The sequence below is a fragment of the Marmota monax genome, unplaced genomic scaffold, assembly GCF_021218885.2.
Source record: "Marmota monax isolate L192 unplaced genomic scaffold, Marmota_monax_Labrador192_F-V1.1 WCK01_AAM20220418_F8-fsc01104, whole genome shotgun sequence".
Lineage (NCBI taxonomy): Eukaryota > Metazoa > Chordata > Mammalia > Rodentia > Sciuridae > Marmota > Marmota monax.
Window position 1 is genome coordinate 1 of NW_026693577.1, and position 22751 is coordinate 22751.

The window sequence follows — 22751 nt, forward strand, 5'->3', positions numbered from 1 at the left end:
TGTACCAGATGATGTTAAACAGCTTTTCGAACTTAACTTCATATGAATGTGGGAGGAAACCCTCAGTAAATTATTGACAGTGTAAAACATAACATGTATATTATGATATTTATGTTTTAAAGAAAGCATAGCTTTAGTGAGGAATGCAGTTTGTCAAATGTCATTAGAAATATTTTGAAATGCATGGATTCATGAGCAAAACCTTTTTCACTTAGTTATAAAGACCATCCTAATTTTGTGGGAGCAACGTACCATGGAATGGCTTGTGATCCAAAGTTTTCTGCTGGAATCCTTCTGGTATGCATTTTGTTCTCATCTTTTCAGTAATAATATCAGGCTTAGAAAGTTCGTGCCCACTTCAATAATCTACATTTACTCACATGTCTTTACGAGATTATATTTTTAGCCTTTGAAACTCAAATATTGTAATCATTGAAGTGTTTGCTACTGTGGTGAAAACTCATACAATTTTGAGTGTACAGTTCAGGAGTGTTAAACATATTTACATTGTTGTCAAATCTCCAGAATTTCATTTTGCAAAACTGAAGGTCTGTATCAAATAAAAACTCCTCTTTTGTACCTGATAACAATCAATGAACCCAAGCACTAATTATAATGCTCTAATAAAAAAAGAAGGGGGACAATCTCATGAAAATAGAAGTGATATTAGTAAAGAAGAAGTAGTGGATCAACGGGGAAGGAGAAAGGGAAGAAAAGAGGAAGAACTGATAAAAATCAGCCAAATTATGCTACATACATGTATGTATATACCACAATGAATCCCACTTTTATTTGTAATAACAATGTATCAATGAATAAAAGTATTTTATTATTTTTGATTCTTTCATAACTGGAATTATCAATTTCTTTTTGAATTATCATTAGTATATAGAAACATCATATTTTTATGTCCTGAATTTTTGCTCAATTTGTTTACTAAACAGTTTCTTTCTTGTGGACTCTTTAGACTTTCTAACTTGTAAAATCATGTAGACCACAAATAGAGACCATGTGCTCTAGGAATAAATCCCGGTTCATCACATTGCATTCTCCTTTTCTAGATTCCATCAAATTCTGTTTGCTGGTCTTTTGTTGGTGGTATTTTCATCAATATTTCAAGCAAATCTTGTTTATTTGAAATTCCTCCTGTTGCATTTTTATTCCTTGGTTAGTTTATGTCTGTTTTAAACTTTTACTTTCTCTTCCCTTTTTTCTGAGTTTCTTGAGGTATTAAGTTGGATTGTTTATTTTAGATCTCCTTTCTTTTTAGTGTATGCACTTCTGGCTATAAGCTGTTTCTAAAGACTGTAAAAGTATCTTGAATTTTTCTTTTCATCTTCCTTTGTCTTAAGGTATATTCTAATTTCCTTTGAGTGTTCTTCTTTGACTTATTTGTTAAAAGCCGGTTTTAAAATTCCTACATGTTTATCAGTAATCAAGGTTTCCTTCTCTCCTTGATTTCTAGTTAGCTTCAGTTGAAATTAGAAAAGATACTCTGCATGACTTTATATTTAAAAAATTGTTTTTTAGCGGTCTATTCAGGAGAATGTTCTAAATATACTTGAGAATATTATGTATCTTAGTTGGCTGGGTAGAGTATTCTGTATACTGGTATACCAACTGGTATATCTTATTGTTCAATTTATATATTTAAGTATCAACTGCCTGGTTGTTCTGTCCCTTATCAAAAGTCAAGTACTGAAGTTTCCTATTCTTATTGTGTTGCTGTGAAGTTCTCCTTTCAATATTTTTCAGATATTCCTAATACTTTTAGGTATTCTGATATTTGGTGAATTTGCACTTTAATGTGAATGTAATACCCTTCTTTTTCTCTTGTAACAGTTTTGAACCATTTCTGTTATAACTACCCTTCTCTTACTTTGGTTATTATCTGCTGAAATAATTACTTTCTTTCCTTTCTTTTTCAGCCAATTTGTATTCTTAGATTTTCAAGTGATTCTTTCCAAGGCAGTGTATAGTTAGATCCTTCTTTTTTAAACCACTTCAATCATGTCTGTCTTGATTTGGGATTATAGTCCACTTAACATTTATAATAATTACTGATAAGGAAGAACTTATTGTTGATATTTTGTTTTCTCTGTTGATTATTTTATGCATATGTTACATATACACTGAATATCTTCTAGATGTTGTCCCTCCTTTCTCTCTCATTAACTTCTTTGTGTTTTATTGATATTTTATGATATGCTTTGATTCTCTGATATTTTCCTTGTGTATATATTTTATAGAATTTATTTTGATTACCATTGAAATTTCAGAAACTATCTTAACAATTTTAGTCTATTATAAGCTAATAAAACTTAATGTCAAATTACAATACACAAATTTTACTCTTTATAGATTTGTAGTCCACTTAATGTTATTTATGTCTCAAAATAGACATTTTTGTATTGAATACTCACTACATACAACTCCATTTTTTTTCTTAATTTTTGTTCTTTGAATTGTATGTAATCTATAAAAATAAGTTCAGGCATTGCAATCCCAGTGACTTGGGAGGCTGAGGTAAGATAATTGCAAGTTCAAGTCCAGCCTAAGCAACTTAGTGAGAGCCTGTCTGAAAATAAAAATAAAAGAATCTTGGGTATATGTCTCAGTGGTAAAGCATCTTTGGTTCAATCCCTGGTACCAAAAAAAAAGTGAATTCACACACCAAAATTATGATAATTTTTCTTTGTGTTTATCTTTCTGAGACAAATCAATAATTTTCACAAGTCTTGATTTTTTCTTGATTTTTGCACTTTCTTTTTAGCCTGAAGAAATCCTTTAGAATTCTTGTAGATTATGTTTATTGACAATGTACTTTTGTGACAATGTACTTTTGTATTTCTGAAAAAAATATTTTTCATCATTTACATATGACACTTTTGTTTTCACAAATATATTTTTGGTTGAGTTTCTTTCATTTAGTACTTTTACTGTATCTCTCAACCCCTACTGGCCTACAAGTCTTCTCCAGCAAAATTCACCAATAACATTATGAGAGTCACTATTGTATTGATGCATTCAAGATTTGTCCATGGCTTTGGACTTATGACCATTTGATTATACTATACCTCCTTGAGGTTCTCATGAAATTAGTCCTACTTGGATTTATTAACTTTCTTGATTCCAGTTTTATTAGTTACCAAATTTTCTGTCCGTTATTCCCTCATACCTGCTCTTTGTCTCTTTTTTATTAACTTTCTTGATTCCAATTTTCTTAGTTAACAATTTTTTTGTCCATTATTCCCTCATACCTGCTCTTTGTCTCTTTCTATCTTCTCCTTGTAAGACATATATTCCTCTGCTTCATAGTAAGTCATAGGACTAGGAACTTTTAGATTTATTTCACTGTTTTCTTTTTTTCATTTTGTGCTTCTGGCATGATGATTTCATTTTCACTCATTCTTATGTCTAACCAATTGTGCTTTTGAACTGCTCTAGTAAATATTTCAGTTCATTTGTTGTAATGTTTGACTCTACAATTGTCTGTTGATTTTTCTTTTTTTTAGTTTCTATAGCCTTGTCTATCTATCTATATATCTATATCTATATCTATATCTATATCTATATCTATATCTATATATATATATATATATATATATATATAGAGAGAGAGAGAGAGAGAGAGAGAAAATTTTTACAGATATTAATGCTGGTTCCTCAGTAAAAAGATAATTAGCTTAATTACTCATTTTAATAGGCTAAGTAAGAAAGCAAATCAAACAAATCAAAATCCAACAGTTAATTTCATGCTTATGTTGAGAAAATAATGCTTTACTCCTAAGATCAGGAACAAGGCAATAAAGTAGCCCACCACTCCTACTCAACATCATATTGGAATCCTTCTGGATTATTATTCATGGTTTAAGAAAATGAGTCATTAAACCATGAAAGACATAAATTAATTTTAACAGTACTTTAAAAAGGAGCAAAAAATTAATGGGCTATATATATTTATAATATTTATAAAACCTCTATAACATAGTATAATAGAAAAAAAACATTGAGACAGTAAAAAGATCACTCATTGCTAGGGCTTTAAAGGAATACCATTTGAAAAATATTATGTTCTTCTGCTTTTAGAAAAAAAATAATATAAATATTTTCTCAAACTAGTTCTAAAATCATATTTGATTATCCATTTAACTCTTCATAATCTGAAGTTTTTCCAATGTTGTTTTCATAAATACAGTACTTAAATCATTCTTAACAAAATGTTTTTTGATGTTTTAAATCTTATATTATTATGATGTTCATCTTATTTTAATATATTTTTCTGCCATTTGGGCTAAAATATTTTTACACCAAAAGAATATCAAAATTTACCAAAGTCTTTCATGTTCTATATTACTAAGAAAATAGCTTTAGTAGAGTAGTTTCTCAAATTTGATTTTACATTCATGGCAATGGCACAAAAAGTTGACAAATCTAAGTGGTAGAGAAAAACTGAAGCGATTATTTCTGCTCTTGTTGTCTATTTAGCACCCCAGGACAATATCCTTAGAGACATTTTCAGTTGTTCTGGCACAGCTAATTGGAATTAACCTGGGATTAGCTTATGATGACCTCTACAATTGTTACTGTCCAGAAAGTACATGCATAATGAATCCTGGAGCAATGTAAGATGTTTTTGATATCAAATTTATATCAACTTTTGGGAAGTAATTGTAGTATTCCTCAATATGTAATTTCTCACAATACAATGAATAAGAATGTTTTTATTAAATATATACATGCTTATTTAAAATATATGAAAGAGAGTGAGTACAGGACTTTATAGAAAATGTGATAAATAGTTCCTTATTCAATGACTGTATAGAGATGAAGTAGATATTAATGAGGTCATTCTGGGTTTTGTAATTATTGATATACTTTTCAAAGTGAGCAAATATAATAATACTTTAACAGTCACAAGCTTGACTGTAAACAGAACTAGAATAACGATGCTTGGTGAGGTGTTGGAACAGGTTAAACAGAAATAAAGAAAGCAGAAATGGTTGGGAATATAATGAAGGGTGTTTTAGGCAGAGGGAAAAGAAAGTGATATAGGAAGCCAAAGAATCATGAGTCAAGGAATGAAGCCCAGGAAATTAGATAGGAAATGTAGGAAAGCAGTTGACAATGGAATCATGAAGAAAGAGAGAGATGGGCTTTTATAATAAATGTAACAAAACACAATTTAATCAATTTATTCTGTATAGATAATAAAAATTATCCTGTAAAATATATCAGAGGGAGCGAAAATAAGGTAGCATGTGGGAGATGATGATTCTTATAACAATCCACAGAAATGTACCAAGATTGAGTGGAAGGGAGATTTTAAGAATTATTCATAAGTGCTGAATACTATAATTATTAATAAATATTGAGCAAAGGGCAATGCTTTAAGAAAGAAGAAAATGGGGAGAAATTTTTAGGGCTGTTTCTGTTTGTTAATTCTGAGTTATTCTGAATCATCCATTGAAACTGTCTAACACAAGGTTTTATAGGTCTGGATATTGGAGGATAGGAGTTCTAAAGTACAAATCATCGGTAAATGGAAGAGAATTAAAATCATGAACTCATAATTTTGAAAGAAGTTGTAGAGTGAAATGAGGTATCATAAGATAAAGTTTTCAGTCATTCTCATGTATACAGGTACCTGAGGGAAAAGCAATAACATGAGATGGTTGAAAACATTTTAGGACAAGAACCCAAATAGGATGGAGTGTTACACAGGGAGGAATGTGTTCTTGAACCCCAATGCTAAAAGTATCAACTAGGCCTGTTAGTCACCCAAAGGCCTTCTTTAAAATAGAAAATTAGGACAAATACAAAAGCAAGTACTACAAGATTCCCTCACTGGAATGCAACAAAACTACTATGTAGGACTAACCCATTGGTAAAATAATATCTGCATGAAGTAAGTAGCTGTGTGGGAGAGAGTAGAAGGAACATAGAGGGCCCTCTAAAATCTTACAGATCTGGAAACTCAGAATTGTTGGCTAATCCACATCCCAAAACGTTATTGCCCCTGCTGGCATCGAAATATCACTATGTTCATGGCCACACAGGGACAAAATGAGTTGTGAACATTTCTTAATATGCAGGCATGTTCTAAGTATCGAATAACAATACAAGTATGTATCACCCATTCATGGTTTTAAAATGCTCTTCTCTACCAAAAGGAGAATATCAGAGAAATGGTTGATTTCAAGGCTAAGGCAGAGAAAATAAAAATAAACTTGTGATATGCTGCATCTGAAAATAAGGACAGACCCAAATATTTGTGGAAATGCATTCTGTAATAAAATCAACAGATCAAAATGACTTTTATCACTAGTAGAGCTAATTGAAACCGTGTGCCACTGTTTATTTGACAATGAAACAAACACTGCAACTCTCACATAGTAATGTGGCCAAGATGAATAATTTAAATCTACTCACAAGGATATATTTCATAAACCTAAATTTCTAGACATTGGTTAAAATAATTAACCTTTAATTATAAACCTTTTCAACATCACAAATACTAACAAAGCATATGCAACTAAACTAAGAAAATGTGAGTGCTAAACACAGTGCTTCCTTGTAAACTGGGTCCTAATGTTATTGATATGTGGAGATATTTGAGTGGATGCACAGGAGTAGGTATTAATAATTATCTTTATTTCTTGATTTTGAAGGTCCTGGTGTTGTTACAAAGAATTCAATTGTATGAAAGAATTATATATTAAAGTTCTTAGAATTATCAGGACTCAGTGCTGGTATCTATTAATGTTTCAGCAAGCAAAATCTGTTTTGGACTACATTTGCATCATTGCTATTTGCATCATTGCTCAATGTTTGAGCTTGCCATAAAAATTAAACAAAAAGATCACTAAACAGTACATGTAAATACATAGAAATACTGTTGCTGGGCTTGGTGACCTGGGCCTATAGTCTCAGCACTTTGAAAACTGAGACAGGAGAATCCCTTGAGGCCAGGAGTTGGAGACCAATCTGGGTAGCATAGTGAGACCCTGTTTTTCTCCAAAAATGAATAGAGGGATTGTACATTACATATTCCTCAGTGTTGAAAAACTATGTTTAATACTGTTACTATAAAACAACTAGCCATGATTTTTCTATAACTTGACAAATCATCCTTTAATCCTCTTAAAATTTCAGCCTAAGTTCCTGGGTTTGTTCCATATTCTTAATGGCCATTTGAAATTCTTGTAATAGAAATGATGCTGAAAACATAGAATATATACTCTTAATAGAATTTGCATGCAAATCATTTTGAGTGTTTTGTCACTTTAACTTCCTCTATTTTCTGTATGTCTATTATAAAGAATTACAAAGGAAGTAAAATTATTGCTTTTGTTTATGACCTGTGTTAAGAAATAAAGATGATCTCCTCTCCTTTGGCTCTTTACCAGAACTCATAACACTTTTTTGAAGAATGTTACCTTGATATTTATTGACTTTATTCTATTTATCTGAGGAATATAATTTAATTTTAGACAGTCCCAAGGTGTAAAGGTTTTTAGCCGTTGCAGTACAGACGTATTTAAGCAGATAATTTCACAACCTCAATTTGGATGTCTGAGGAAAAAAAAACTTCTTTCACAATTGACTGCCAAACAAAGCCCACCTGCTTGTGGAAATGGAGTTGTGGAAATAGGAGAGGATTGTGATTGCGGCAAGCCAGAGGTCAGTGATAAACTTTCATAACATAGCCTAATATTTGTTCTTGTGTACCTTATGTAGCCTTGTAGATAAAGAAGACTTGCTTCTTTAAGTTATGGTACCATTTTAGTTTTGATAGGGAGATATGTGACATGCAATGACTGACATATTCTGAATTGGATGCATTTGATGAACTTAAAAAAAACTTATCTACAGATCAGCATAGCATGGATAAAACAGATTTTTTTTTCTATTTTACAACCAATAGTTGCATCAGTTTTCTGTACTGGCATCAGTAATCTAATGTAACCATCACTTAAATCATATCCACATTCCTCCAAATTGACTACATTTATTTTGTTATTCATCTCCTGATCTCCCAATTCCAGTCATTGACTTTGTGAAAATTCTTTATTTTAACTTGGTTTTCCAGAATTCAATTATTTCCATTGGATTATTTGACTTTGCCACCTAATAATCCATTATGTGAATAATATAGGATTACAGACTTCCTGTTTTCAAGTATTTAGTGAGTTTTGTAGATTTTTTTCTGATACTAATTAGGTTTTTAAATTTTTTTTTCTATACGTCTTGAAATTAATTCTTGTTGTACTTAAGTGTCTCAAGTCTACATATCTAGATATGGAAGTTTTGGGTTATCAGGTAGGTGAATAATGACTGGGAAAAGGCAAATTTATTTCAAATGTGGCATGCTAATTTATACTTTCAATGGCTGTTTACACTAGGACCCATACAATTTTTTTAATAGTGAATCAACACTTGCAATTGCCAGACAATTTTATGTTTAAAAAATATTTCAAGGGCTTGGGTTGTGGCTCAGTGGTAAGTGCTTGCCTAGCATGTGTAAGGCACTGAGTTTGACTCTCAGCACTGCATAACTAAAAAAAATATTTTTAAAAAATATTTCAATGTGGTTTAAATAGAACTTTTCTTAGTAATAGTAAAATTGATTATAAACTTACTAGCCATGTAAGTTTTCTTTGCTGTGAAGTGTCTACTTTTTGTACTTTGGTTTAGATGCACTTGATTTCTACAATGCAAACCACTAATCTTTTCTTTATGAGAACTAGTGGATTTTTATTTAAATAATTTAAATGTTCAAGTATTTTTATTGACTTAAAATTCCATGTGATTCCTTTAAAAAAAATCTTACTTTACTGGAAGAAAAATGTTACACAAATTAAATGTAGCAGAGTTGTAGGCAAAAAATCAACTCACAAATCAGGGAGCCCCCTGAGCTAAGAGAGGCTCAGAAATGTCTACTTAATAATAGGGCCAGGCAGTTTTTACCGACAGAAAACGGATGTAGTGTACAGAAACAGCTTGATTGGTGATAGCTCAGCATTTGTTTTATTTGGACATGGTGTGATTATGCATTTGTCTTATATTTACATGGTCTGATCAGTTGCCAGCCTGTGATTGGCTGAAGCTCCACTGATGCAATTGGCTGACACTCAGCTATTATAAACTCTCAGCTTGAAGTTTCTAAGTAGGGACTCAGCAGTTTAGGCCAAATTTAATTTAAATTAATAATTCCCCCTTTAAAGTCAGCCTTTCAATTGGAAAGATTGATCAAAAGCTGTTGTCATCATAATGGGTTTGTTTGATTTCAGTATGGAATTAACAATTTTGAATATGAAATCAGCTGAATATTTCTTTTGGGACAATTTTTTTTTCTGTATTCTACCATACAGAGATCATTTGATTGGTAGTGTACAGTTGCCTATGAGCATATTATATCCTTAAGGGGGATGCAAAATAGCAAGAAGATGTTATGTTGACTATCATGAAGATAGCACTAAGAGACTAGATGTTTACTCTTTACCAGGAGCATCCAAAACCAGACCTTTCAAAACAAAATGTTCAAAAAATAAGACAGAAGAGGAACTTTGTTTATGGATTTCTTGCTAATAAGCTTCTGTTATACCAAATATATTTATTCAAATGAAATAGGAGGTATTAGATAATATATACTCCTTCCTTTGGAGCTGACAGTCCAATGCAATCATATCATCTCAAACAAATTTAACAAGAGAAATTAAAGAACTTAGCTCTGCAAATGTGCTCTTTGCAATGGAGACAGTTCTACTACTAATTTTGACATGAATCTCTAATCATAGCCTCGTTTAGATTGATATCAATTAAGGTAAGGAGTATTCTACAAAATGATGCTCACTTCGTAGAGATGTGCCTCTACTGGCAAATTCCTATTTATTTTTTAGTCTAGACCAATGTTCATTTCTAGTTGCTTACCAAATAGCAATAATTCTGTTAGAAACTGTAATCAATTTTGACCCCTTATTTACATTTGTTGCTACATGAAGTTGCTAAGGCATAGAGTTGATCATAAAATTCTCTAAAGATGAAACTATATCCTCTAAGAACGAAAGGTTGGTCCCTGTGGGATGCCCTTGTCTTAGGGATTAAGAGTAGGAAAGCACAGGTAATATTTGCTTATGGATCCATTATTGAATCATTGCATAATTAGAAACTACTTAAGTGAAGGGATTAGAGTCATAAATTTTCCTGCAAACCATTGTTCCTTTGGGGTTTCTTACTCAATTTATGACATAATTTAACTGCAAATCCCTCAAACATGTCTTGTCTATTATCATATTAGGCAACCTGACAATTTGTATAGTTAATCTAAAAATCTGGCACTGTAGGAAGGGACCTGATGATGGACTTGGAACATCATTGAAATTTGTTACACACATTCTAATATTCAGCTGTTTCTTGTGGAGAGGATCCATTAACAAATCTTACTTATTGCATTATTTTGACATATATAAACTGGAAGGAAATATGGGGAAAAGAGGACAAGGGAAGAGAGAGGTCTGGACCTGTCATCTCTGGAAAGCTTTCCATGTCTAGGATTCTATGTGCTTCTGAAGAGAAACATCCATGGTCAGTTTTACTTTGAGGTCTACAATGAGTGTACAATAGGGGCCCTCTTGAATTGAGTGAGATAGCTACAAGACTGGTGGCTGTGAAATGTTGATGCAGAGAAGAATCGAGTGTGGTCCTTTCCAATGGAGTTCATGGGTAGTTCTTATGTCATTTTGAAAGACCTAATCTCCCAAGTTCTAGATCATGAAGTGTGTGGTTTTAAACAGTTGTTTGGTGACAAAGGGCATCTTTTACCTGGTGAAAATATGCTTAAGGAATGACGCGGTTGAAATCATATCCTTGCAATCAGCAGTCCTGTTAGAGTCCTGTTAAGAGTAGGAGGAGACACATGAAGTCCTATTATTAGGCACATAAGCCTTCCCTTAACTTTTTTTTTTTTTTTTGTACCAGGGAATGAACTCAAGGGCACTCCACCACTGAGCCACCAGTCTTATTTTGCATTTTAAGGTCTCACTGAGTTGCTTAGTACCTCGCTTTTTCCAAGGCTAGCTTTGAACTCACGATCCTCCTACCTACTAGAATTATAGGCTTTTGCCACCATGCCCGACCATAACTATTTTCATAGGGGTCAGTCTGTGTTTTCTATGGGAGATAGATCTGATTGCCTTTCAGGCTAACAATAATATCTTTGGCTAGGACAACTCAGTCAATTCAGTTAGCTTTGCATTGGTAGTGTTGTGTTTGTAGTACTTAGTTGACTCCTTTACAACATGTCCAATGAAACAAATATCTTTAGCAATGGAGACTTCTCCAGGAATTTCCCAGAAATGAAACATATTTTCTAATAAAGTTTTTGTTACTCTTATATCATCAGCCTTCCTGTGAGGGAAAGTTTCTATCAAAGCAGAAGACAAACACTGAAGTTGGTAATTGAGTGTAATCCATCTGTACATATTCAAATGACCCCACAGGTATAGGAAATGCATCACCTGTACTGTCTTACTGGGGTGTTATGAGTTTTATATATCAAATATCAGTCACTCTACCAGTATTATTTTTATAATTTGGATGATTTTATTTACTCTATGATGAATCATAGATAGCAGTTTCAGAGTATTTTTTCCATATTGATACCTAGCCTCATTTGCTGGAAAGACTATTCCTTTTCATATTGGTTTAGTTTGGCATATTTATTGAGAAGTAATTAATCATATTTCATTCATATTTTTACAATCGCACTTCCTGAGAGTAGAAGACAACAATGGGGCTTACCAGGGTTGGTCAGGAAGAAGAAAGAGTTAGGAGGAAAGGATGGGCACAGGGCTTATTGGGTTTTTCATGGAGAAGGCAAGGCAGGGAAGGAAGGGTACATGATTTAGGACTAGCTAGCTTGAATAGTAATGCTGGTGTTCTCTGACCTACAGAGTTGGTACCTAGTTGTCAGTGTCTGTCTCCAGTGTTGTTATGAATTGGAAATATTGGCTTGCTGCATAAGAGTTAGATAAAAGTAGTGATTGGCGTTATGGGTTATGGACCGGTTGATTTGCATGTGAAAGGCTTTCTTACAGGCAAATTGTTCACTATCTGAAGGAATTTCAATTAGCTATTCCTTGGAGGGACCATTTCTCCACACCAGCAAGGCCCCTAAGATGTAAAAGCATAAATAAATACAGATAATAGAAAATATGATTAATATACATGCATGGCTATTAGTATGCAAATAAATTAAAAATAAGGAAAATTCTAAATTCAGCTTATAAGTCACACTGGTTATCTTTCGGGGGCTCAACAGTCTCATGTGATGAGTAGCTAGTGAAATTGATAGCACAGAGAAAACTACCCTCATAGAATTAAATTCAAGACACACTTTAGTAAGCAGTTATGTGTCACTTAACAATGGGATGATTTATGCATCATTAGGTCATTTTTTTTTTGTTTTGTATGTTAGACAAACCTAGATAGTATATCCTACTATTTACCTAGGGTATGTGGTATAAACTATTTCTCATAGGCTAAAACTGTACTTAATATTACAGATGTTTTAATTCAATGGTACACATTTGTGTATCAAATTTATATACAAACATAGGAAAGGTTCCGTAAAATTATGTCATAATAGAGCACTCTGAGTTAAGGCACTTATCGTGAATGGAGTTTGCAAGACTGGAAGTTGTTCTGGGTGAGTTGGGGAAGTGAGTGGTGAGTGAAGGCGAAGGCCTAGGACACTACACTACACTACTGTAGATTTTATAAACACTACACTTAGTATGTACTGACTTATTAAAACTACTTTTCTGTTGTCTATATAAAATGAACCTTAACTTACTATAATACTTTTACTTTATAAATGTTCAACTTTTTAAAATTCTTTGACTCTTTAATAACAGCTTTAAAAACAAGGAAATTTTAAGCTCTCCAAAATACTTTCTTTCTGTCCCTTTTCTTTTATCTTTTATTTTATTTAAGTTCTTCCATTGTAACTGTAACTATATTTTGATCAAAAACTAAGAAACACCCACATTGACTAGCCTCAGCCTGTACAGGGTCAGGATTATCAATAACACTGTCTTTCTTTAGGGGCAATAAGTTGTTTGAAGCAAGTTATTCATAATAATACCATCTTCTGAAAATTTCCTGAAATATCTGAGACTGTTTTATAGTTAAATTTTCTTTTATTAGAAGGAGAACACTCTAAAATAATGATAAAAATTATAGCATAGCAAATATACAAACCAGAAACATGACTATTTATTATTTTTGTGAAGTGTTACATACTGTACATAACTGTGTGTGTGATAACTTTATGTGATTGGCAGCTCAGTAGGCTTGCTTATACAGAATTGTCACTTATGCCAGAATTGTTACAAAGTAATGTGTTGCACGATTAAGTTATAATGGTTATGTTACTAGGCGAAATGAATCTTATCTCCACCCATTTAAAGGACTATTACTTTTTTTAAATTTTATTTTTACTTGTAGGTGAACACAAGAATCTTTATTTTTAGGTGGTGCTGAGGATAGAACCCAGTACTTCACATGTGCTAGGCGCGTGCTGTATTGCTGGGCCATAACCCCAGTCCAGGACCACATGTTTTATATGGTCTGGCCTTGACAGAGTGTAGGATTATATTATTACAAAACTGTTTCTAGATTACTGAGAATTTATTACGTAGCATATGATCATGATGAACGTAAACAGAATTGTATAATAATCAATAATCTCCGTGCTTTGTGTTTAATTATAGGTATGCAAATATACAAAGTGCTGTAATGCCAAAAGTTGTACTTTTACTAAACCTAATTTGGAATGTGGCAGTGGACCATGCTGTAATCCAAGCTCTTGTACTGTAAGGTTTCAAATATTTCATTATCTTCCTTCATGATTTTTTTGTGTTCTTATGTATCCCTTCCCTTTTACAGCTTCTTTGAATTACATCTTTCAAGTAATTTATATTCTATCCTGTGAGCTCTTTTTGGATCAAGTTATTACTCACATATAAATAATGATTTTGCATCCTTAGAATGTGTTTGTACAGAACACATTTTATTCCACTGAGGAGTAGATAGTAAAGATATTTTGTGTTGTTTTTGTCATTTTGTTTGTTTCAAGTTAATTAGTGACTCCTGTTGGTAACCAAGAGAAACCCAATCATACATGATTAATTTACAGACTGACAGGATGCCCTTAAGGCTCAACTTTCTTAACTGCAGTTTTTACTGAGCCCATATGGAAGTCCCATTCAGTTCACATACAATACTAATTCTATATTATTTGGGTGTTGTGACTTTCTTTGGGTCATGCCTGAATATAACTCTTCATGACTAAATGATTGATGTCACATTTTGAATAAACCATCTTAACCACACACAGTTGACATGCAGTGTTTCAAGAAACAGGCAACAATAATAACAACTCTTATTTTGAAAAAAAAATTGCAGAAAAAGAATCAGTGCAGAAAAGTCAGCAGTATGTACTATATGAAATACTGAAGTAGCTTTGGTAAAGTTTTCTTTTCCACTCTGTGGACTAGTGAGTAAAGCCAATAGCTATTTATTTATAAGGTGCATGAATGCCAAAGACAGACCTAAGGTTTCTACTTTTTAGACCCTGCTGCTTTTCCATTCACCAGAGCCCTTGGATTGGCTTTTGTCTTCTGAGAAGTCTATTGCTATCTGCCTACATCCTAAAGGAATGGAGATAATTGCTCCTTTTGGTAAATGAAAATTCACAGCCCAAATTGCTAGGCAGGGCCTCAGTAACAATAACTGAGTGCATCAGATGTGTTCATATTTATTTTTTGTACATTATAAAATTTGACTTTTGCTGCCATTCAAAAGCTCACATGTGTTTTATACTCTTTCATTAGTGAAGAAGGCTTCATATTTTGTCTTCTTTCAAAAAGCAGTGTCTTTTTTTTAAGATGGACACAATATGTTTATTTTATTTATTTTTATGTAGTGCTGAGGATTGAACCCAGTGCCTTACAATGTGCTAGGCAATTGCTCTACCACTGAGCCACAACCCCAGCCTACCAGTTTCTTTTCAAAATAGATTCTTTTTAGTTATACACAACAGTAGGATTCATTACTACCAATGAGATTCGATCCAATTTTTTTCTTATAAATTTTCAACTTAGACACAACTTCATACAAATACAAAAAAGAAAATAGTCGAACCAACTGATTGCTAACAATAATGAGGAGTGAATATCTGATCAGAACTTCAGTTACTATAGGTAATTAAAATTAAGTAGTATCACATTAGAATAATTATTATTGGTCAGTTTAATCTTGACAATGAATAGTCAAAGAAAAACAAATATTTCAGAAGCTTAAGTAGAATTTGTATAAGTGTATGCTCAGATGAGTCTTTCTTCAAACATTAACAAGAATTTTACTCTCTGTTTTGGGTATCTTTGCTTTTCTGCTAGCAAATCTCAAAGAAGCCTTCCCCAAATATGTGGTATGGTTAGGTTATCACTTCTTACTGTTTTATTTCGTACAGTCTAATATTTCAAAAAAGTATAGAGATTCTGTCTTTCCCAACATCCACAACAATTCTTACTTTTAAAAGGAAATCCCGATTGAGCCTGACAAATATTTGTCTTTTTCTTTGTCTCAAAGCTGTACGAAAGAGGACATTTGTGTAGGAGAAGTAGAGATGACTGCGATTTTGCGGAATTTTGCAATGGAACATCTGAGTTTTGTATGCCTGATGTGAAAGCTGCTAACTTAGAGCCATGTCATAATTATACTGCTTATTGTCTTTATGGGCTTTGCCGAGATCCGAGCAGACAGTGTAAGGACATATTTGGAAGATGTAATTATCATCTTTTTTTTCTGGTTTTCATTTTTAAAATGCAATTAAGTTAAAGTCAGTAATCCATCCTATGGCCATATTAGAAAATGTTGTTTTACATTTACATAGGAAAGTAAACTTGTAAACCATCGTAACTTTGATCTATGCCAAAGGTAGAATTGGCTTACTAACTATAGAACAGATATTTATCAAGTTTCAAGTGATTGGAGGAATAGGAGTAGACTATTAGAATATGACTTCAAAGAGAAAAATGACTGGTTTCTTAATAATATATGGACTGTATTAAAGATTTTCACATTCGGGACAATATGTAGTTATTGTTTGGTTTCCTTGTATTACACAGTAAAAGGAATCAATATTTCATAGTAGATGGGTGGGCATTGTTGTCTACGTGTCTCTTTATTGACTGCAAGCACTTTCAACAATTTTAATGAGTTTTTAAATCTGAGTAATTGAAAATTCATATTTTTTTCAGATGCCTTAAATGCTCCTTATATATGTATTGAAGAAGTAAATTTTCAAAACGATAAATTTGGAAACTGTGGAAAAAGTTGTAATTTTGGGTAAGCACTTAGGAAATCATACATTTTCCATGTATATATACTGTGTATATACAGCAAAGTGTCATGTGATAGAAATGAGAGATGAATGTACACTTTGTTCTGCTTCATAAGATGGTTTAGTTTTGGTATTATGATCTGTATAATTCTTTGAGTTATCTTCTATTTTGAATTGTTATTTTCCAAGTATATTAGAAAACTAACTTACAGACAGGTAACTTTTATGTTTCATATTGCCAGGTTTATCCTTTGTGGAAAAGTAGTTTGTAGCTATGGACATACAGAAGTAGCAGATATGAAAGATTATGATTTTCAGTATACGTACCTTGCAGGCCATGTATGTGTGTCTGCACATTTAAGAAATACTTCAAGACCTGATGATACGTATGCACATACTGCCAATCCTTGTGATGAAGATAGGGTAAATACAATTTTACTTGATATTACTTATGGTGTAATTGTTTGTGAATGTGTGAATTTGTGTTCATAAGTGCATGTGTGTATGAATATTTGTGACAGAGCTTATTATTTTAAATTTATAATCAATGCTAATACTTTTGGATACTGCATCATATCCCTTTAGTGAAAAGATCAAAATTTGTTTGTTAGAGGAAACTTTTGGTTCATTTTTACTGAAATTTTTCAATAGATATTTGAACTTGATTTCTCACACTACTGAATATAAGCCCCCATTCTCAAGCTAAGATGTGATCTGCAGTAATTATGTAATTGACAAACAAAAAGAATGAAATGATACACACAAAGATGGCACAACAAAAATGCCACAAAAATGACAGCTTCTCAGAACAACCTGAATTATGAGAACATTAAAGAGAAATTTAAAAGGTTAAGTATTTCCTCTGGTAGTGATTGTCAAGGAGAATTAATTTGGTTACAAGTAAAGTAAAATATTTATGTTGCTTATTAACCTATACTCCTAAAATTTCCTCTAAAACATAATATTTCTGTTAAAAAGTCTTTCCTCCATAAAATACAATAACAAAAAAATTGAATTTTAAGTTATACTTTTCTTTTTTATGTAAATTTTTTAAAATTATATATGACAGAAGAATGCACTGCATTTCTTATTACATATATAGATCACAATCTTTCATAACTCTGGTTGTATACATACATAGTATATTCACACCAATTCGTGTCTTCATACACGTACTTTGGATAGTAATGATCAGCACATTCCACCATTAATTACCCCATACCCCCTTCCTTCCTCTTCAACCTCTCTGCCCTATCTAGAGTTCAGTCTGTTTCTCCTATGCTCCCCCTCCTTACCCTACTATGAATCAGCCTCCTTATATTAGAGAAAACATTCAGCATTTGGTTTTTTGGGATTGGCTAACTTCACTGAGCATTATCTTCCCTAACTCCATCCATTTACCTGAAAATGTCATGATTTTATTCTCTTTTATTGCTGAGTAATATTTCATTGTGTATATATGCCACATTGTTTTTATCCATTCATCCACTGAAGGATCTAGGTTGGTTCCACAGGTTAGCTATTGTGAATTGTGCTGCTATAAACATTGATGAGGCCATTTTTAAGTCAGCAGGACAAACCAAATCAGGAGGCTATATAAGTGTAATCAATCAAATACAATAATTCCCTTCCTTCCTGGTTCATCGGATCAATGCTTCCCTCCTGTGTGTAAACACATTTTCTAAACCACTACTGGTTTGGAGATGCCGAATTCATAATTGACAGCTCAAATAAATTTTTAACATTTGGTGCTTTGATTTATATTTTAAACAAAGACAATTTTCATACACGTGAGGCACTGGGTTTGATCTTCAGCAAGGCATTAAAAAAAAGCAAATGGATAAAATAAAGATATCGTGTCTATCTACAATTAAAAATATTTTTAAAAAATATTCTGTCAGATAACATGAGGAAAGCCAGACATCATCTTAGAACATGCCTCAAAAGACTAAGTTTTAGTAGAAGAATATTGATATGTTAGGTAGAATACACATTGTAAAATTTGTGGTTAATGAACATTTACCATATGCCAAATGGCTTTTGTTCATTTGTGTGCAGCAAGTTTTTTCACTCTTATGATATGTGAGATGTTTAATAGTATCCCATATGCAAAGATGAATAATTGATGTCTGGAGAAATTCAGTAACTTTCTCCAGGCCACTCTGCTAATATGAAAGATATAATTATAAGTGGAGAAAAAGCAAACATGATGGGAATACTGCTTTTAGCATCAATGCTAAACAATGCCTTAGGTTCTGTGAGTTAAGAAGTTCTTGCACTGAGAAATAGTTCTTTCATAGCCTATGGCTTGAACTTCAGTGTGTAAATTTTATTCTCTCTCTCTCTCTTTTTTTTTTTTTTGGTGGTACTTGGGTTTGAATACAAGGCCTTGTGCATGCTAATCAAGTACTCTACCAACTGAGCTGTATCCCCAGCCCCATAAATTTTATTCTCTTCAAATATTAAATGAAAGTAAAAATGCTCCTCAAGGGTTTTATGAGCATAGAAAAGAAAAATGCATTAGGTGCAAAGGCAGTTCCTAGTCAAAATATTTAGTAAAAGCTTGTTTTGTTTGTTCTTATACCAATTCATAATAATTAATGTACAGCTCTGCTCCATCAAGGGAAAAATGATATGTTTTTGCAAATTAATACTTCATAAAGGAATAACACACTATGTTGATATTGACTCCAAGATTGTTTTGAAGCATGAACTATTTTGCATATCACCCCTCCAATATAAGTTTTACAACAAGTATGATTCCTCAACTCTTGAGTTTACATTTAAAGGTTTTGCTGTTGGTAGTTGCTTCAATATTTTAAGTTTTAACATGTGTTTTAGTCTTGTCATGGCAGGTCATGTGTTCTCGTACATGAACATCCCTTTAAAGCACCTTGTAACTCACATGAACAATGCAAAGGACATGGGGTATGTAACAGATTCTCTCTTTTTAAATATGATTATGTCAATAAGCTTTTATAGGATAATTATGTTCAGAATTATTTGATGTGGAAATTTCTTTTAGAAAATCACAATTAACAAGGAAATTACATTCCATTATTTACACAAATGTACATAATTTATTTTTATAATCAGATTTTTATATTCCTCATGAGCATATTAAGCTTTGAATTTGTGAAAAGGTAATGTGAAACATCGTGACAATGCTTAATTAAAATGATGGAAATTTAGAACTGGATTTATTAAGCATTACACATACATTATACATTTATATTTTTAAATTGAATGGGCATGTACTTCATATATTTATAAATACACAAAGTATTTTTAATATTCACACTGCTTATCATCTAATAACATTATGAAATTATTTCTTTTCCATTGACATTCATTTCATCTTTTGACAACTTCAATTTATTTCATTTTATGGATCTTTTCTTCTACTCTCTTCAAAGATTCATATATTGATGGGCTTCCAAATAATTTTAACTTTTAACTTCTGCAAATAGTGGTAAAAATAGACATTGTTGTGAATTTAGCTTTGCACATTTATCTGATTTCTTCAAATTATTAGCATTGAAATATAATGGGCAAAACTTATGTAACATTTAAATTTTCATAAGTGCATATTGGATTTTAGAAACACTATACCAACTTTTGATCCCAAATATCATGTATGAAAGTATGCATTTCCTCATATTTTTGTTAGACTATTTTATCAGTCTTTTTAATGTCTTCTAACATGCTGAATCCATCTCTGACTTGCATTTACTTAGTATTCAATGATATAGGGCTTAAATGTTTTGTTGTATCTGACCTTGGTATTTGTATTCATCCATCCATTGTTAAATTAATTGCTAGGTTGTAGAAATTTTCTAAATTTTGTAAGTTTTTCCAAGCTACATTTTGCTTTAGTTTGGGACCAGTGTCTTTATCCATATTGATGCTTTATATAGTAATTCTGCTAAAACAGAACCTGTGTCTCACATCAACATTTTTTCTCAAGTCACATACATATTCTGTTACTCAGAATTTTGTTTCTGTTTCTTATATAGTTTTAATTTAACCTCTTATTTAATTTTTGCATGAGACTATTTCTGAATTCTTCATTCCGCTATTGCTGATTTATTTATTTGCTAATTATATTTATAGATATAATTTTCAATACTTCATATGAATATTGGCATTTGTAATTGACTAAATTATTTCTCCTTTTGTTTTCTTCCAACATTCATAGACTTTGTCTCTTATCACAGTTCATTTTACAATGCATGGCATAAATTAATAATAAAACTTATCATCATTTTATTCTTTCTAGCTTCATTGTCTCTATTTTTTTCTAAAATAATGCATTTTAATTTATGGAAGGAGGATAGGAATAGAGAAGCAGTAGAATGAATCTGATATAACTTTCCTACGTACATCTAAGAATACCACAGTGAATCTCAACATTGTGTGCATTCACCAGACTGGGATCCTAATTAGAATATGATACATTCCATGTTTGTATAAATATGTCAAAATAGACTCTACTGTTATGTATGACTAAAAATAACAAACATTTTACAAATAATGTTATGTAATTATATTTTAAAATATGAAAAACAATAACACTATATTTAAAAGGATGTTTCATGCCACTTTTATTAAATTTATTATGGTTTACTTGGTCTAACACAAAAAATGAATTAAGTTTTATATTGTATATAAAAAGTTCTTAGTTTTTGTTTGGTTTTGGTTTTAGATTTGCAATAGTAAATTACATTGTCACTGTGACGCAGGATATGCTCCACCAGATTGTGAAGAACTACTGTCATCACCAGGAGGGAGCTTCGATGATGGATTTTGGGTTTCATCAGGTTAGTCTCCAGATCATATTTTTCTAATAGAGCTTGTGATCCCATAGAAATGGTCTATAATTTTTTTGTTCTTTATGACTATTAAGCACCTGACAAGTGGGTAATACAACTGAGGAATTGAGATTTCCATTTTTATTTTACCTTTTTAAATAGCCACGGGTGGCTATTTTGTAACCACACTTTAAATTTTAACCTAGAAGTAGGCATTTTAGGAGTTCTCCCCTAAATTTTAATCATGATTGTTTGAACATGTTTATTTATATAGCAAATGTTTTTCATAGACATATATTTAAATTATATGAATGATGATATTTACATAGTCTGTATTATCCAAGAGTGTCCTATGTTGTGATGTCCTATTTCACAATCAAGTTGCAAGTTTAAGTGTAGCACTGAATAGGAAAAATATCCATTTCTTCCATATCCAAAGCATATGATAGTAGGCACTAAATATTTGATTCCATTAAATCTAGTTTGTGTTTTTTAAAAATTTTATGTTATATCCATTAATGTGTGTCTTAATCTGTACTATTTTTATTGCTCTAATTTCTCAGACTAGTTTCTAGAGATGAAAATCTTATTCTCCCTGATTTTAATTTTTTTCAATTTTTATGTATTTAAGACTATAAATATCCTTATGAATTATATCTGTAAAACTACAAATACCCAGTAACAAAAATTTGATATGGCATATCAAATTTAACATAGTACTATTCTTTGAAAATGTCAGGATTTTATTAATTTTTATGGCTGAATAGTATCCCATCATGTTTATATAAATACATAAGAAAAGAAAATTATGTATATTTATATTATTAAATTATTATATTATTAAATCAGCTGTTATGACACCAATACATTGTAAAAAACATAACAACTAAATAAACTGGAATTAATAATAATTAAAAGTTGTTGTGAATAAAAAGGCACCATCAAAGTGAAAAGAAAATCCACAGAAACTATTTTCAAACCATTATCTGTTGAGGTAGAGAGTATGAAGAGAAAACCTACAACACAACACCACAATAAGAAAAATGGCCAAAGAACTCAAGTGGACATTTTTCCAAAGCTGTTGAGATGGCCAGTTGTACATGAAAAGATGCTCAATATAAATAATCCTTAAAGAAAATGCAGTCAAAACTATAATTACATATTAAATCATACTATTAGAAATGGCTACTATGGAAATGTTTAGAAAATATCAAATTTTGGACAGGATATAGAATATGAGAATGAGAACTCTTATGCATTGATGGTTGGATTTTTATTTATCCTTGAAAGAATTGAAATTTTAACAATGGTCCCAATATGAATACAAAATACTTTTAAAAAACCACTATAACAGGTCAAGTATTATATTATTCTGCTTCAAATAGTCAAAGATGAATTCTGATTGCCAGAGGTTAGGGGAAAGGCAAGTGTTAATATTTTAGATGGTTTCAGTTTGGCAGTGGGATGGTATTATTGATGGTGGCACAAAAATGTGAATGTACTTAATGTGACCTTTAAAATATTTGAAATTC

At 31.6% G+C, this 22751-nt stretch overlaps 1 protein-coding gene across 2 annotated transcripts in view; it reads left to right on the forward strand.

The window, feature by feature from the left end:
* The first annotated feature begins 32 nt into the window (after positions 1 to 32).
* The window catches only part of LOC124102835 (A disintegrin and metallopeptidase domain 3), a 96403-nt gene continuing 73684 nt past the window's right edge, over positions 33 to 22751 (forward strand). Inside the window, exons 1-9 of one of the 2 annotated variants that reach the window (XM_058583962.1) lie at positions 33 to 297; positions 4489 to 4625; positions 7494 to 7683; positions 13776 to 13877; positions 15655 to 15850; positions 16326 to 16413; positions 16651 to 16831; positions 19250 to 19336; positions 21151 to 21228. In XM_058583962.1, the coding sequence (XP_058439945.1) occupies positions 259 to 297; positions 4489 to 4625; positions 7494 to 7683; positions 13776 to 13877; positions 15655 to 15850; positions 16326 to 16413; positions 16651 to 16831; positions 19250 to 19336; positions 21151 to 21228 (1098 nt within the window). In that variant the 5' untranslated portion in view covers positions 33 to 258. Of the gene's footprint in view, positions 298 to 4488; positions 4626 to 7493; positions 7684 to 13775; positions 13878 to 15654; positions 15851 to 16325; positions 16414 to 16650; positions 16832 to 19249; positions 19337 to 21113; positions 21229 to 22751 lie in introns of both variants that reach the window. The other variant, XM_058583961.1, reaches the window with a different exon arrangement.